Source organism: Trachinotus anak, unplaced genomic scaffold (genome assembly GCF_046630095.1).
Source record: "Trachinotus anak isolate AG129_WGS33_773 ecotype Australia unplaced genomic scaffold, CSIRO_AGI_Tana_v1 ptg000005l, whole genome shotgun sequence".
NCBI classification, from domain to species: Eukaryota; Metazoa; Chordata; class Actinopteri; order Carangiformes; family Carangidae; genus Trachinotus; species Trachinotus anak.
In genome coordinates this window covers 18,332,890-18,351,096 of record NW_027273856.1, presented here as the reverse complement: position 1 = coordinate 18,351,096, position 18,207 = coordinate 18,332,890, and the positions used below count along the sequence as shown (strand labels likewise).

Here is an 18,207-nt window from a genome sequence, read left to right as displayed (position 1 = left end):
CTCTTTTCTCTATGAATTAATTGCTATTTAATGAACAGCAGAAGGTTTTTAAGATTGGATGTCAAAACAATGCAGCTGTATTGGAATTTCAAATTAATGCTTTCATAGAGAAAAAAGAGAAGCTACCTCCAAAGTAGACCCTCACCACTATCTGTGAAAACTGTTCCAAGCTGTTTCTATGCTGATCTCTAATATTCTCCTGTTATTTGACAATAGCTATATCTGATTGAAATTTGGATTTAATCAATGAATGAGTCGGTTAATTTTTGTGCATGGCAAAGAAGTTGCAGCTTAGGGTTTGTAAAACTGTCAGTGTTGAGAGTGCTGTTCTCTTTTGTAGATGGGCATGTATATGCTCATTGTTTGTATATCCCCATCCCTTCCTTACAGCCAAAAGCTCTAATGCCGCCCGACCGCTTCGTGCCGCCTTTACATGGACATGGCAACTGATGTACACGTTCACCCCCATCTATGTCATTTCCTTCCTAGTATGTTCATAGGTCCCACCCCGTCTCACATTCCCTGCTCCCAAACCCTTTACGTAGAGATTCTAAGATATGTACAGTCATCCATTTGTTCATTACTGATGAACATGTTAAAGTCGAGCAAAAAAAAAAAAAAAAAAGAGAGAGTCATCTAATCAGGCTGTAGATATTTATGAAGAAACTTATCTATCAAAGCAAGAATTATAGATATACAGTTTTCTTTTTTATAAAAAAATTAAATGATTATCAAAAGAACAAAAAAAAAAGATATCCTGAACAGAATGGCGAAGATTATTTTTCATGTCATGATGTGTGGATGTATGTGTTGTTGCCTCCCTGTACCATCCTGTCTAAAAAGAGAAATATATACTAATTAATCAGAAATTGTTAAAACGAAACTAACCTAACTTGTCCAAAGGCATTCTTACACAACTTTCTTTTGTAAATTTTTTTTTTCTTCCTGCCAAAATCATGCGGGCAATTTGTTGATGTAAGTTGACAAAACTGATGGTATGCTTTCTTCCTTTGAAAACTGTTTTTTGTAGGCTTTTATGATTTTCCGAGCTGACTTTCTTTTTACCTGTTTTTTCTACTTACTTATTACTAATCCCTTTCTGGATAGCTCTATCTGTGGCTTTACTTTGTGAATGTTTTTACAATGTTTGCTCTAACTCTGAACTCTTTTTGCAATGCCTTAATTATTATTTTGGTTTCCTTCGTTTCTGTTGTGTTCTTTTTCTTTATTGTTCCAAAAGGTTTGCATCTCTTTATAGTGCCCTGTTTGTGAGCCTTTGCAATGTACAAACCAGCCACTTTGGCAAGAGGATAAGCAGCTTCAGTAGACATCTGAATGTTTCAAATTCTTTTTTAGTGCTTAAACATTAGATTTAATCAATAAAGCATGTGGCATCAAGTATAAAAGTATAAATGGGTGAACGTGGAAATGTTTTTAGGTCCTTGAGTCTGACACTTTGATGAATCATATTGTAATATCTCTCTCTAAAATGAAGTACGCAACGATCTTACAAGCAGGATTCTTCCATCAAACGGTACAAATCAGCAAACATTCAGGTGTCACTGAACTGCCCGGTGACTTTGTGCCATTGTGGTGACTATAGGGGTCAAAAGGCAAGAGGCTAGGGCAAATAGGGGAGCCTACTAAAGCTGAGAGAGAACAGTTCCCTCAGTTTTTCAGGACAACTTGTGAGTGTTGACAGTTTTCTTTTTTAGATCAATGTGTCACCCTCTGTTAGACCTCAAGTACCAGTCAGGTTTTTAAGAGGCTCAAAACAATGTTTTTTGACTTTGGAGCACTTCCAGTCCATAAACATTACCTTTCCCTTATAAGTTTTCTGTTGTTTCTCAGCTTTATGATGCTGGCGTTGTTAGTATTTGTCCGCTCATGTAGGTCAGCAGGGTTAAAAAGTGCCTCTTTCTGAGCAGCTATATGAAACAACCTACAAACAAGTTTCTCATTTCAGACTTAGTTAACTTGCTTTCAGGTCCACTGGCTTGCACTTGAATTGCAAACAATTGCTAATACTTCTTTTTACCCACAGAGCGCATGTTTTGGTATTTAGAGTTTTTGAATAGACTGAAAAGGACTTACATTTGATATGATAAATGAAACAAGCCTCTTAAAAGCCTCAGTTTATGTGGGGAAATATGCAGAATTATCAGATAAAGCTAAATAAAGGACCAAAACTCTATGGAATATACACATATAGTAATTCACACTGATCAATTCTGAATTAACATGCAGCACATAGAACATATAATAACCATGACTAGTTCATAGTGCAGTAGAGATGTAACTCTGATAAAGCATACTGCCAAGATGTAGGATATGTATGAGTGGTCAGTTTATTGTGGCTCACCCTTGTGCATCCCTCAAAGCCTTTTGATGCAATGTATACTTTATTTATGGCTGTTGTTTTCTTTCAGTTTGGGTCTTGTTTGGTTCTGAGTTTCATTGTTTTTGCACTGGTATAGTATTTTCTGTTCTTTATCTCTTTGTTTATCTTCAGTTCCTTTCCTCCCTATGTTGAGCTTTGCTTTTTACGTTTTTTGGTTACCGGTTCTTTTGGTGTTTGCTTCTTGCTTTGCTGACGAAAGACTTTCTGCCCTCTGACTGGTGTTTGTTTCTTTCCTTTACTTTCCAGGAGGGGAGCTAGTCATCCCCGTGCTAGTCGAGGACCCCATAGACATCCCCTCTGTATCCACCCGTTCTCCCTTCATCCCCCTTCCCCCAACCCTCCGTCCCGTCCTCACCATTATTGAGACCACCAAAGAATCCTTGGCCATGGCCACTGAGGCGGGGGTACCTTGCTTGTCGGACCGAGGCAGCGATGATTGTGATGATGGTGATGGTGGTGATGATGGTGATGATGATGATGATGATGGCATGGTGATTTCGGGGTTTGGCTCTGGCGAAGCTTTCGACTCTAGCCTGCCCCCGACTGACGATGAAGATTTTTACACGACCTTCTCCCTGGTAACAGATAAGATCTTGACCACATCGGCCTATGAAGGTGGCTACAAAGCCCTCGCACCCAAGTGGGAGGCCAAGGACTTGAGGCCTAGCAAAGCCTCTGAGGCAGGTAGGACTACACCCACCTCGCCTCTACCCGACCTCCGGGGCACGCCACCGGTGGCAGTCCCCTCAGACACGCCACCCAAGCTGCCCGCCGGGAAAATGAACAACCGCGAGGTAAAACCCCCACAGCCGGACATAGTCCTGCTTCCCCTGCCCACGTCCTTCGATCTGGACGGCACCAAGCCACGGGGCCCCTTCATCACCTCGCCCATGCTGCGCACGGTGCCTGCGGCCTTGCCCACAGTGCCTGGCGTGGTGCGGCGGGTGCCCCCAGGGGCCTCAGAGGTGATCCGAGAATCCAGCAGTACAACGGGGATGGTGGTAGGCATTGTCTCAGCCGCTGCCCTCTGCATCCTCATCCTCCTCTACGCCATGTACAAGTACAGGAACAGGGACGAGGGTTCCTACCAGGTGGACGAGACGCGCAACTACATCAGCAACTCAGCGCAAACCAATGGCGCCGTGGTGAAGGATAAAACACCCAGTGGCAGCGCCAAAGGCAGCGCCAGTAGCAAGAGACCGAAAGACAAGGACAAGGAATATTATGTATAGAAATCAAGTCATTTCCCAACACATAAAAAATAAACTGTTTGAAACAAAGTTATAAACATTTTGACAGTACCATATTGGCAACTGTGATTTAAAAAGGATAAAACCTCCTGAGAACTCAAGACTTACTGAGTCACTGAGACATTTACAGAAGAACTTTGGCTTATGGAAGCACACTTACTATTGTAAGCATTACAGAGAGACAATGCAGTACAACTTCACCGGGACTCAGCGTGGACCTTTTTAAGAAGTCCCTGCTGGAGACATTTGGCAGTGTGAATAACATCGCTAACATCCACACTACCCCAAGTGACTGTCAAGAGGTGTGTGATCCTTGGAGTTCTAATGACCTTGTCCATTGTAACCCTGTAAAATACGATCACTGTCATTTCAGCCATTCTGAGCATGCATGTGAGGTGTATGTGACGTGGTGCTGGCATCTGTGTAAGTGAGGGACCTCAAGAAACAATGATTGTCGGGAAAGTTGGAAGTCAAAACATGATTTTGCATTACAAATGGTTTCATTAAATGTAGCTTTCATGGATGCGATGTGAGGTAAAGTATATGTAAACTTAAAGCTGTCTTTTTATTTCTTTTTTGTTTGTTTTTTATTTATTCATTCATTTATTTATTTATTTATTTATTTTGGATCTTTTTTTTTTTTTTTTTGAAGGATGATGTCCTAGGGTTGACTAGGCAGTGCTCAGTGACCGCTCAGCAGGATGTGATACAGTAATGTATCTCAATATTTCCCTCTCTCTCCCTCATGTCTCAGCTAAGGATTGGACTGCTCTGCATGGCATCCAAATTCTAGATGGTGTTCAAGCGTGCAAAAGTGGATCCACCAGGCAAATTGCACAACACATTGTTATTTCTCTGAATTTTACAATCTCTGATAGCATTTTTCTTTTCTTTCATTTCATTTTTTTTTCATCCAGTTTCCTTTACATTTCCTGAGAGATGCTGTGGCAAAATGCATTATCATAATTTGTGTTCGGCTGAGATTTAATTGTTGCAATCTTAAAAAAGAAAAAAAATCCAGGCTAAAGACTTACTCCAGTGTGAACAAGTGTGATCCTATCTGTTGTCACAGACGACTGTGTCAAAAACAGCAAATATGTTTACATATTTTATTACATCATAGCCGTTGTGCTTTGCAGGTCAATATTGTACAGAAAATTCAAGTTTCTGTTCAGGTTTTTTTTTTAAACCCTCTTCTTGTATAGACGGACCATTTGATTTGATTTTTCTGCTGTAGCAACATGACAAAAAAATCATTTTTATTCTTTTGCCAGGAACGCCTGGAGATAAAAAATGATGTGCACAGGAACATTTGTTTAGGCAGGAGCAAATGTTGTTAGATTAGAAGTCTAGTCTCTCTGGATGGTGTTTCTCTTCAGTCGCATGAATATTTGACCATTGGAAGCTGTCAAGTCAAATAGAAAATGCCTCCCTCAGATCTTGTATTAGGGACTCCTCCTATTCTGAAATTACTTTCATCATGTTATTTATTTTTTTATTGGAAATTTAAAAAAAATAGAACAAGAGAATAAAGACAGATTATGATGGATTTGGAGATCTACTGCTAGCACCTTACTGACTTACAGGTGTTTTTTTCTCTCTTTTCTTATTATGATTAATTTTTTTATCTGTGACGTCAGTGTTCTCGTCTGCTCAGCTTGTCTTTTTGCATTTGATTTTTTTTGGGGGTTTTTTCTGTTATTGTGTAGCTTAATTTTATGTCTCATTTTTATGACATTATCTTCCGGCAATATGTTGGTTTTTTTTTATGTCATTATTTATTGCTGAAGTTATTTGTTCTCATTCATTTTCATGCAAAATCAGTCAGTGTGTCTGTTCACTTTCATTTTTTGTGTTGGTACTTGGCTTTTTTGACCAATTAATTATTATTGTCTTATGCTCCTTTGACTCCAAACAATTCCCAGAAATAAAAAAAAATGTTGTTCCCAAACTTTTTGGATGTTAGACTGCGGGGGAGAAGACACTGGGAGGAGATGGAGATACAGAACCATCTACGCAGAATACTGTTCACCGAAACCTGAATTTCTCATCCATTTGCTATCACTTCAGTGATTTCCTTTTATACTAAAAAGTGGTATCATTTCTATTCAAATGAAGTCCAGAGCAGAGTAGCTCAACACTATCATTTACCTTTAGATGATTATGCTAATTCATACACTGTTCATTGATGCAACAAGAGAAAAAAGAAATGAGGGGAGAAAACGGTTATCAGAGCGTCCAGAGTCTTCACAACAACAGAGGAATGGCTTTGGGTTTCTTTAGAGTCAGGTCTTTCAGTGAGTGTGCAGTCAAATGAGATTCTCCACAACCATATGGCCGCGTTATGAGCTACTCAATGGCAGCAGCACCTGCTTTCCAACCTCGTTTTTACACTGTCCATATTTCGTGCAAATGGGCCTTCACAGAGCTGGTCATTAACTTGCAATAGCCCATTGATGTAGGATATCAGAGCAGCGTGTGTGAGTATATCCAGCTCGTACAATGACTACATATTAACTCATTCATCCTGCCACAGGCAATGGGAACAAGGAGGCCAGCAGGGATTCGTTCCACTGTGGGGACTGTTTTTTTTTTTTCTTTTTTTACATTCTGAGGCAGACCCACATTTCAATATTCCTTTTTTGTCCTTCACCAAAAATGTGTGGAAATTTGTTCTGCATAAGGCAACACAATAAAAAAAAATGTATGTGTAACAAAACAACATTAATTTTAGCAAGTAATGACAGTCAGTCCTTGTACACTTCATCTCACTGCAGTAGCACCCTAAAGGCAGACACCAGAAACTACAGGGGCAGTGCAATTTAGCAAAAATGCTATAATCAATAATGTCATATTAACAATGGTTCTACTTGTATGTAGAGGGAGTCGCTGAACTCTGTAGTACCCCTCTGCTATGCAGCTATACAATCTATTAACAAAATGTGTCCCTTAAGCTTTCTTGTTTACTTTTTTAAATTTGTTTGAGAAATCAGCTTTATTTACAACCCATATAGGAAATTATTATATCTCTCCTTTGCTAAAGGAACAAGCGTTCCTTTATATATAATATTTATATGGAGGTCAATAAAATACTTAAATTTACAATTTGCTGAATATAATAAGCATTCTAAAAGTAGCTTAACATCACCAAATCTTATTCATTTACCTAGTTAGCTAGCAGGAATTTAGCAATCAGGACCTGACCTAGCAATTTTCACTCCATTATGACTGGTTTTAGTTACTGCTTCATTTAAATACGTGGACTTTTTCATTTTCATTAACAGCTAGGCAAAAATCAGACGGTAAAGTTATTTTTTTAACTTTAGCTTAGGCTAACTGTGGCTGCCCAACAATTTAACTTGATGTTTGTTCTTACAGCAAATTCAATAGGCCGCTTTCTCAGGACTTTTACATTTTCACTGCACAATCTTTTTTTCCTATGTTAAATTGGATGTACAGCATGTCAGAGTCTTAATTCAGTTCTGACCAAATATGTTGCTGCTGCATTTTGTCCGACAGAATACTAATATCACACAGTCTCATTTTAAGGTATTTCAGAGCTTGAGGAATGTGAAGCTGTGAGGCTGTTTGCTATCTCTGATTAGTTCTTTTCTAAGCTGACTGCCCTTTTTGGAATCACTCAATATTTATCTGGTCTTCTGTAAATTGAGCCTCAAGCCGCAGCTCACTGTGCACCGGGGTAGAACTTCTCTGCCTTTATCTCTGAACTGTCAGAGCTGATTTGTGATCAGGAGAATCTGTCTGCGACACTTAGCTTCATTCACATTACACTGGAATATGAAACTCGGTCTAATTGTACATAAAGAAAGCTGCTTTTTATGACATCCTGGTGAAAAGTAATTGGCCTTTTCCACGGTGCAGAGGGCAGAGATTAAAATAAAAAGCAAATTCTATGAGGCACTTAACATCAAGAGAGGAGAAAAACAAAAACAAGCACCAGGGAAGGTAACTGCAGCATAAAGTGAGTCAAAGAATTTAAAAAAGCATTGTAGTCGAGCGAGATATTTTTTCAAATAGCAAATAAATATATTTTTGCAATTAATTCAAGAGCTGTGTTAATGCTGAAAAAGGGAATGCAGGTCTACATTTAGCTCCTGTAAGCTTCCTCGCACAAACCCTGAAACAGTGAGGTATTGCCGTTTTCACAACCATTAGTCACTTTCAAATTTATACCAGCAGGGTGCCAGCAGAGGAAACGTATCCATTTGAAATTCACAACCCATTTGCTTACACAGTTGTTGGCTGACAAAGTTTATTGATTAGATTTTATGTGTAGCAACTACTTTTCCTTTTAGTCAAATTAGTAAAAGTAGATTACATCAATCCCGCTGATGTCGGCTGGATAATTCATATCTTAATTGACAGAAAAACAATTTACATTTGCTAATGGCTTTTCCAAATGGATTTCTGTGTGCATTTGACTGCATTAGCTCTGCCTTCGCCCTGTATAAGGTCTCTGGTACGCCAACAAGGGAGCAGCTCGGCTCCCTTTCACACATTTAAAGGCTGACAGTTGACCTGTCATGAAATTTTACTTCAGCTAATGAACTGGTTAATTCCACTTAAACAATTTATAGCATGTTTTTCCTTTCAAATAAACAGCGGCTTTATAAGAGCAATACATCAGCTCTGTCACTGATTACAGATGAAATCTGTTGTTGTTGCTCCCTACACCGAGGCAGGACGCTGTAAAGCACCGAGCAAAGGGAGTGTCTGCAGCTGTAGCATTTTATGGCTCTCCTGTATAGATTGTAGTTTTTTCTCCAGTAAAGATTCAGGAGAGATGCTACATCCTCCAGGGACCGAAGCAAAGCAGCTGTGAAGGCGATGGTGATCTGTCCTGACAGGTAAAATATGAGCCCGCTGACCTTAACTCCAGCATTATGAAGGGCACATACATACATACATGTGCAGACCTCAAAAAGAAGTATGTGTGTTTCTCTTGTCTGTGTGTGTAGGCATGTGTGCACATTAGGCACGCCACATCAAAGTTCACCGAAAAAAAAAAAAAGTGGTTGCACATGTGTGGGTTATGCATTCATATTCATACATCTCAGTGGGTGCACACAGTGATGCATTAGCAGAATAGTCAGGTGTATATATGTGCACTTAATTCACTTTTGTGTCTCTCTGCGAGGAGCACACCTCCTTCTTATTCTTCCGCTCCATCACTCAGCAGCCAAAGCTTTCAGTTAGCTCCTCAGCCCTAATTAACTGCCAAGATATGAATGCGCTAATCTGGGCTCTAAATCTTCAGTTCCACTGACAAAAGCTTTTACAGGCTGTCACAGCTGCATGATAAACAGCAGGGCTGCTCTCTCGTCTAGAGGACACAGTGCCATCTAGGGACCAAGTCTGGCAGCTCAGCGTTTCAGTCTTGAGGGTATTTGTTGCCATACATAATGAATGTCAGAGCATATGCTCAAAAAGTCTTTTTTTACTTTTTTTTTTTTATAAAACCTCCACAAGCACCAAAATATACCGTAATTTTGAGCAATTTCTCAAAGTGAATCTCCTTGGTGTTTTAATTTTACAGACATTAGAGTAATATTTCCATATCTTTGAATTGATTATCACTGAAATGGAACAAAAAAAAAAAAAAAGCAGGTTCATTCGCCCAGATGAGACTGGGATGCAAAATGCAGGAGCGAGCCTGAGCTGCACACTAAAACACTGCTTCACTATTGTTCTGCAGTCAAGAGCATCAACAGGCCTGTGAGGATCAAGACAGAGCTTGTATTATACCGCTGGAGAGTGCATGAGTACGTGGGTGCACATTTATACTGTATGTGTCTGTCTCCATCTGTATGTGTCAGTGAGCGTTGTTCAAAACTCTGTTTGAGCGAGTGTGTGTGTTTGTGCGTTTACCAGACAGACAGGCCTCCTATCCAAGCTTGACAGGGTGATTGGATCCAGTGAGAATCCCAATGAAGCAATGAGAATCTCAGTAGCAGCTCCGTTCCCCCAGGGCCCCCAGGCAGCCCACAGGTCGGCCCCAGCCCTGCCTGTTTAGACCAGATGGAGAGTTGAGGCGAGATTGGACCCAGGAAGGGGAAAAAAGGCAAGTGAACTTCATACCGCCTCAACTGCTGTGAAGGTGACTGCGGCAAAACCAGCGGTAAATGTTATCTGATCGTAAGTGATGGTGGCAGATAATTGTTGAGGCTGTCTAATGGGGGTTCTGTGTGCAGCTCAAATCAGTTTGAGTTCATAACATCACATCATGGATTTTAAATGTTTTGGACACAGACGTGATAATGATTGACAAAAATGGAAAATTCAAACAATGAGACATAAGCAGTGAGATATGAGTGATGCTTGTAAAGGTGACTTTCCTCCTGAAAAGACACTCCATATTTACTACTTAAAGAGGCCTTTTGTCTCCTGCCAGTCAGTCATAGCAAATAACAATCTGTTATTAATGGAGTTGCCAAGTTATATAAAACTTTAAAAAACATCCATCTGGTTGAATTGAATGGCTCTTAGCTTGGTTCTGGCAGGTGAAACAAGATTTATAGGCGCACAGAAATACACTACCAGCATTAGGCTGCACCAGCCATTCGTAAATCTGTCACTAGGTTTGTGTTCTCATTCCTTCCTAAGTTCTAAGCGGCTAGCAAGTTTCAAACTTGTGATTCACTAAATTGTGTTGCACCCATAGACTGTATATAAAATGGATGTAGACTTCAGGTCTGAAAAGTGAAACCAATGTGGAAGTGCCTTAAACCTATATTCTGTCGAATGACCAACAGGGGGCGACTCCACTGGTTGCAAACAGAAGTCCGATTGTATTGAAGTATTGATGTCTATGGGAAAATGGCTCTAATTCTGACTTGATTCATTACCTCAGAAAACGTTTTCCTAATGAGTTTATGGTCTCAATCACTAGTGTCAAGCTTCTTCATTACAACATGATGTTCCTTTTAAATTATGGCCCCATTTCCAGGAAAATAAAAAATAAAGCAGGCTATGCATTAGGGTGTGGCTACCTTGTGATTGACAGACTGTACCACACACAGCAACCTGCCTGAAAATGAGGATAGAGAGAGAGGGGATACAGAGCAGCTCCACCTTCACATTCAAATATGGTTTCTTGTGGTTTTAAAAAACCAAGATGGCGACGGGCAAATTACAAACTCAAGGCTTCAAAACGGCAGTTCACAAACCAATGGGTGACGGAGTGGGGTGCCACTTGCTCGCACCATGAAAACACTCCTCTGATGACAATCAGAGTAAACCCCAAAACCTTGTTAGAACAGAGAGTGAGAGTTTGCACTAGCACAAACACTAACATTGTAATAAAAGATGCTAACCGCACTAACTGTTCTTATATGTCCCCTCATCACCAATTTTTGTGCACAACAAACTCCTCATCTGAGTCTTGGCCTGACTAAGGCTCAAACATGCGGCTGAGCCTCTTTGATGTTTCCTCTAACACTAAACATCTTGATATTGTCTGCTCTTTCACCGGTTACCGAAAACTTCAGTCAGTACAGACAGCAAGAATTTGCATTTGCACAGCCACAACACTGTGTCAGCCACTGCCAGTTACAAGTTAACAAATAAGTACACTTAACGTTCTGATACGTCTTCTAGTCGTCAGGTCTTTCTTATGTTTCCTCTAACACTTACGTTCTTCATGTGCTCTGCTCTTCCACCTTTCAACCCAGACCACGCAGTGGATGTGGTTGAGGCAGAATTATTTCCAGCCCTAGCTTTCAATTTCTTTTTGCCTTTTTATGTTGGAAAATCATGTTAAAGAAAATATTAATTGTAGCTAAGTATTTTTATTTTTACATTGTTTAAAACACCTCTGGAGAGGAGTTAAATTACTTTGCTAGTAGTAATGGATGAATAAGTTGCCAACATTGTTAGCATCATCCCATCTAAAGCAATCAGCTATATCAACAGAAAGTCTCTTTAGCATCACAAGGTGCAACATAACATCCATAAATGATAGTTTTAGGTGCAAAAACATGTATTAAACTTAACTGCCAATCATTTGTAAATGTAGGTGTTAACTTTTTTTATTTGTAAATGCAGGTGCAGCTAATGCTACATACAGATAGCTAGGAATTATAGGAATTAAATGGCTCTGCGTGCAGGAGGTGACTGCTCTCTTTCTCTCTCAGTGTCCTGATCCCATACCACCATTATTTCATCTAAACATTCATGTCTACCCACAACTTAAATCAACATCCAACATTAACCTTCCCATCAACTGCCCCGGTCCAATTGAAATTTGGTGTTTTTTGGCTCGGCCTTCATAATATTGAACTCTACACTGCACCTGTTTTTACCATAATTTTCCCACAGCTGCTCAAATCTGTCTCGGCCAGCCAAATTTTATCCCTGCTGACTCCAGTTGGTCACAGACAATACAGCAGCTGCACAGAGCAGGTTTCATTTCATTTGTTTTGTAGATTTCATCCAAACTCAGTTTCAAAATCAACACAGTATGAAATAAAAGTATAATAAGCTAATTAGAAATGTACACAAGAGGATTATGAAGAGATGTTTAGACTCTGCCTGGAGGCCTGAGTCAGTACCCTTATCCCCCTCTGCAGGGTAATCGCATATTCATATGATGCAGTGAGTGATAAGTGATAAACTAACGACACTGAAATCTGTGACTGTTTCAGCCACATCACTCAAGTAAATTCACACCTGGGTTTTAACCGTCACCATCTGGTTGTCGTGAGGATAGGTAGAGCTGCTCCATGTGATTTAGCACAGGTCCTCACAAGTGATGACACTCGAGTGTGGCATAAAGGGTGTGAAGAGGCTCCCGCTCACAGTGCCAGGAGAGGTCATTCTGGCAGCACGATTGTCAGGCTGAATGGCTGCTCCTCCACACCTGTCTGCCATCAAACATGGAAATCACCCTACTCACCCGTGACTGTTGCATATTCCATGAGAAAACACAGTGTGCAGCACTTTATCTTATTTCAAAGTGGGTTATAAATACAGATTGTTGCACAACAATAGCACAAAAAACATGTTTTTTTTGTTTTTTTTTTATTCTAAGCCCAGAGGAAAATGAGGTTGATACGGAGACTCAGCTGCAATAACCCATTCACTTATTGAACGACAGCGGCTGGATACACTCTCAGCCTCCGGGCTTAAACGAAAAAGCAGAGCATGGTTGCTTGATTGAATGGGTTTGTAATGCAAGCCAAATAGGTTTGTTCTAATGGGAATCAGCCTCAGAGACGGCTGCAGAGGCTTATGCCAGTGCCACAACAGCAGTAAGCAGCAGTTGCAAACACCCCATCGCTGTTTGATTGGCTATGAGAGGCAGAGGCAACGCTAAGGGGTTGCTGTGTTTACTAATAGCCGTTTTAGTGGGGTAATATTCAATGAGCCTTGACTTTAGGAACCACTGGATTTTTGAGGAAGGGTTTGTGCATGTTTGCATGAGTATGTGCACATTGTGTGACAGGCTTCGCTTGCTCAGGTGGTCTTATTGTGTCTCCACTGTGACAGGGGTTTAAAATTAGACATCCTGCCATGGTGCCCTTGAGCTAAACATTGACTGTTACATAGCTGACCCAATATTCTGAATTTCCTGTGGAGATATCTAAAGTTAAATTATCTTTATTAATATATTTATTTATTTTTTTTTTTTTTTATCCCTATTGGAATGTAGCCACGTTCCACTGGCCCACGTTTTAAGATATGTGACAGAAATTTTCTCCTGCAATCACAGCAAACTGGAGACAAATGGAATTTCATTCTTGTTAATTGAAGGACAGGATAAAAATTACATTACACACAGAAATACGACAGAAAATAGAAAAGAAATTCTCAACACAACTTACTTGGTATTTCCAAAGTTTTCATCTACATTCCATGGCTTTTCTCATTGGACAGAGTTGCTTAGTTGTCATGGAGATGGTAACAGGAGGAGAAGGAAGGGGTCAAAGACATCAACCAGGAGGCAGTGGAGGGTCGGTAAAAGATCAAGGAGGCCATTCACATTCAGCATCAGAGACCATCCTTGAACAGAGACAGAGGTTACAGTCTCTCCCCATACCTGTTATCACGTGACCAATATTCCAAGCATAGGTCACTTGATGACAACTAGACCGTCTCCATGACAACTGAGCAAATCTATCTGCTGAAGAAAGTCATGAGATGTGGCCAAAAGCTTTGGAAACGCTAATGTTGGGAATTTTTGGGTGTTTTTTGGCCAAACTGATATTTCTAAGGTCATCGCTGAACCTTCAAACTCAACGTGAAGCTTGTCACACTGAGTAATTCACAGAACAGTCAAACTTTTCACTGGACGTACTTCTACTAAAGTAACAGTCTGTTAAATATAGAATATAATTCTTCAGTGCTGTGAGCACCACAAACTAAATCCTGTTAGCTTCCATTGTGTTGAGGTGGAATCAAGGCAGAAACAACAGGGCTGTAATTAGCCACCGATGCGACACACCTGAGGGACGCCGGTGGTGCAAAGGTGGAGAGTTGAGCTGAGACACACCGAGGGCACAGCGCAGCTGAGGGTAGGCGACACATGCGAACCTTCTTATGTTAGTCACGCAACAATACATGTGGCTGGGTTCTGAGAAAGGATGCTTGTGTGTCCGAATATGCTCTGGCACATGTTTGTGTGTGATGATTGTCAGCTCTGAACACGCATCACCCTGCTAATGACCTGATCCCTCAGTCTCTCTGCATTCATTCAGGCAGGGGAAGAATCATTCTGAGTCCTTGTGTATAGATCTGCATACTTCTGGCACATTTTAAATACCTTTGACTGTCACGCGGCAATTTATTTTGACAAGCTCAGATAGATGTGTGTTAAGTTTCTCATGCTTGTGCAAATGCAGATTACAGACTCCTTTTTTTTTGAGGTAGGGGGCTGTATTTTCCTCTGCTGGAAAATACAAACACAAACCAGTGGAAACCTCTGAATTTATTCATTACCATCTCTCAACCTGACAAAGTGGAGTAAAGCTGGACTAATGATGGGGCAGAATGTAAATGGGGAAACTAGTCTGCAGGGAGCAGCAGGGCTGATCTATGAGTTTGCATGTGTTTTGCAACCTAATATAGCTTAGATAAGCAGACACTTTCCTAGGGACGCAGTTACAGTATAAAGAAGGACATTAGGGAGCCAGTGTTGTCTCTGTGTGTGTGTGTGTGAGCTCTGACAGAACCTGCTAAATGTTATTCATTTAAACAAATGTGAATATATGATGAATGAGAGGCAGGGGAAGCAAAACTTTGACTGCTCATGATCTTCAAATTTAAATCTGAGCATAAGTTTGATCCCTTATTTGAACAAATCTCATTGCTGAAACTGAGACTCTGCTCTCATCTGACTTTAATAGGAGTTACACAGCAAAAACGATCCTGAATTTTCAATTTTATACTCCTGATTATCTGCTAGACTTTCTGGAGTGGTTGAGACCTCATCGTCCCTCGGTGTTTAGATTTTTACATTTATCTATTGACTCATTTAGCACTAAAGCACTGAAGTTTAAGAAGTCATCAAACAAGTGCAGTCATTCAGTAAGTTTTTCCTCTGGACCTCAGCTTTCCAAATGTGCTTAGAACCAGTACTTAAAGGGGAAACATGGATTGAGCGAAGGCTTAGTACAGCTTCGCAGCTCATTTTTGCTCTAAGCTTGGTTGAGCTTTGCTTTCCTCTGGATGCTGCTTCATAAATCACAGACGCGTTTTGTCAGACTGGACTCGTAATCGCCTGGACTGTGTGAAACACCTTTTTTCCTGCCTTCATTGAGTCCAACAAAAACTTATTTTAAAAATAAGCCTTTTTGAAAATGATGTTAAAGAGATAACAGTGCTGCTTCTTCAGAGGATGAAGACGCCACATTAGTACTGAAGTGTGCTCAGAAATGCCTAAAGTCTTCTAAGCTTTCATTTTTATGAGGAAGACAACTTTCGATTTAAGTTCCCCCCCCCCCCCCCCCCTTCTCTTTGAATATTACAGGCTGCTGTACAAAAGACACCTGCATAAGCTTTTAAAGAAGAGGATTTGTGTTGTACAGCTGGCACACACAAAGCTCCAAAACCCCACAAGCTTGGATTTAGGAAAGGGTGCATGAAGCATATTTCCTTTGAGAAGTTTAGCTTGATAAATTTGTATGTTTATTTTCAGATTTAAAAGCTAAAACGCTTCTCAAGAGAAACATGATTGCAATGAGTGAAGCTGAAATTATTACCAAGTGGTGTAATCGATAATTTTGGGAGAGTCATCAAGCACAGAAATAGCACAAAGGCACTATAAAGACAGTGGGCAGTTTACGTTGAGGCTCAAATTCTTAAGCAAATTTAATATTGTAGTGAATATTTTTCATCATGTAATTTAGTCAATTCCTTCTGTGTGTCTAACCAGCTTAACTTAAAAAACAAAACAAAAAACTGCTTTTTCAGCTAGCTACTCAGCTAAAGCTAACTTTCGTCATAAAACTGCAGCAGCCAGTGTACGCTAATCATTTAAAGAAATTTACGCAGTATGCATGTCATTTTGTAACATAAATGTTTTCTCAATGTCAAACAGACCACACTAAAAACCTCTAAGTAACTAATGTTAGTTATCAGTTAGCACAGTGATGCTGCCGCAGTTTGCAGTGCAGTTTCTGGATGATTAACATTTTGTGCACTGGCTGATAGTTTTGTGAGAAGCGTTAGTTCGGCTGGGTTGCTACCTGTACAGGCTGGTGTTACATGTCTTTGGCCACCAGTGTTTTGTTAAGCTAACCATGTAGCCTCCTCCATTTCTCTGCTGCTGTTAAAACCACAAACGCAGAGACAGACAGATGTTGTTCTAGGGTCCACTTTATACACATTTTTCCTACTTTCAATTCCTGGAAACTTTCCCTAAACCCTTAAAATCGACTTCTTCTCAATAGGGGACATGGCTTTTATCCCCAGTCAGACAAGCCGTACCCAAATAACTGGTCTTTAGAATGAAATTTATCCCCAAAAGTAGCCTATTACACAGCTGCTCTGAGCATGCATGGATACACCCATCATCATGTAGTCATAAAATTGTGGTGGGGAAAAAAAATTAAACAGTAAAGTTTACTTTGGAAAAACATTAAATAGATAAATGTGTGCCAAGTTGAGAAAGGGAAAATAAAATGACCTAGTGAAATATAATTTATTTAAATTTATCTTCCATTTAAATTTATTTCATCATTGTGATAAAAATGCCTTTTGCATTTTTTTAAACCAACTGATTGTTGAAAGTTTTATTTCATTTTACACCCATTTTAATTATTTAATGCGTTATTTAATGATGCATTCAGTTGTTTTTTTGACTCTAACCTTTTACTACATTTGATCAGTTTGTGGTCTGCCAGCATGTTCAGTCACATTAGGAGTTCTGAGAGCATTTACAGGTTTAGTTTGTACAACATTACCTCTCTAAAGAACAGCACAAAGTCTCGAAACATACGGCTAAAACAAGATAATGTACAACTTTAAGAAATGTTTACACAGCAGGTACTGTGTTTACTCCTTTGAAGTCGAGCAGTAAATTAAGAGGACATTTTTCTTTGTGTGTCTTTAGGTTGCTCTCTCCGATGAGGGATTTTAGCAAAATGCAAAAGATACACTAGTGAGAGTAGCTGGAGTCTCTCGGCTGCTACAAAGCAAACACTTCACTCTGAAATGAAGGGGACATCAAGTGTGCTTATAAAAACAGACATTTAGCTGCATGGGGATTTATTCTTTGTGCATATATTTTAGCATTTCATATAAAATAGACATCCATTTGTGCTCATTGTCTCTGTTTACAAATATATACTGCATGAAATAAAAACAGTCATAAAATTGGTCAATACATTAAAAGGGGTGGTAAAACAAAAAACAACAGATTTGTCTCATCTTCATGATAAAGACAATTCAGTTTGTTGGTAAAAAAACAACACAAAACTGCATATTTATAACCTGCATACAGGCACTGTTAGTTCTGTTTGTGTAGAGTAACTATTCTAAATCATTTTAGCACAAACACATTGGCATGATAATAAGAGTACAGATTGGTCATAAGGTCAACAGTAGTTAAAATGTGGGAATAATGGCAAATAACATGTAACAGTGAATCTATTTTGGTTTAAACCTTTTTCCAAACCATACATTCAGTTCAGGTTCTTATAAATAACATTAAAACCATGGACAGTATATCCTCCTTCACAGTGTACAAACAGATTTCCTCCTTCAAAATATCTCTCTTAAATCTCACAGTCTCACCCACCCTCTGCTGTCGAGCACCCTCAGTGATTGCCTGCTTGAGGTAGTCGAGGTGGATTAGTGTCGAGTGCAAGGCCTCCTAGGATAGTCAAGTTGTTCTTTGTTTTGGATGAACACCAGGCAGGTAGAATCAGCTTTAAGCACCATGTGTTTGGGTTTGCAGAGATACAGATAAAGGTTCACTTGAGGTTGAAGCTAATCTGTGAGGGGTCTAGGCCTCTGGACGGCAGAGTCATCCAACTCTGAGCTGGTCAGGCGTTTGCTCGGAGCTGCAGCAGAGAGATGGATCGAGTGAAGAAGGAA

At 39.9% G+C, this 18,207-nt stretch overlaps 2 protein-coding genes across 9 annotated transcripts in view; one reads left to right on the top strand and one right to left on the bottom strand.

Moving 5' to 3' along the window:
- LOC139621818 (neurexin-3b) overlaps positions 1–5,602 on the top strand; it is a 290,171-nt gene extending 284,569 nt beyond the window's left edge. For 5 of the 8 annotated variants that reach the window (XM_071478689.1, XM_071478687.1, XM_071478688.1 and 2 more), the window contains one exon: positions 2,648–5,602. In XM_071478689.1, coding sequence (XP_071334790.1) covers positions 2,648–3,633 — 986 coding nt within the window. In that variant the 3' untranslated portion in view covers positions 3,634–5,602. Of the gene's footprint in view, positions 1–390; positions 976–2,647 lie in introns of all 8 variants that reach the window. The other 3 variants (XM_071478691.1, XM_071478690.1, XR_011691090.1) reach the window with 2 other exon arrangements.
- An 11,757-nt stretch (positions 5,603–17,359) lies between these two features.
- LOC139621815 (centrosomal protein of 128 kDa) overlaps positions 17,360–18,207 on the bottom strand; it is a 37,640-nt gene continuing 36,792 nt past the window's right edge. Inside the window, exon 25 of the mRNA XM_071478682.1 lies at positions 17,360–18,173. Coding sequence (XP_071334783.1) covers positions 18,100–18,173 — 74 coding nt within the window. The 3' untranslated portion in view covers positions 17,360–18,099. The remainder of the gene's footprint in view (positions 18,174–18,207) is intronic.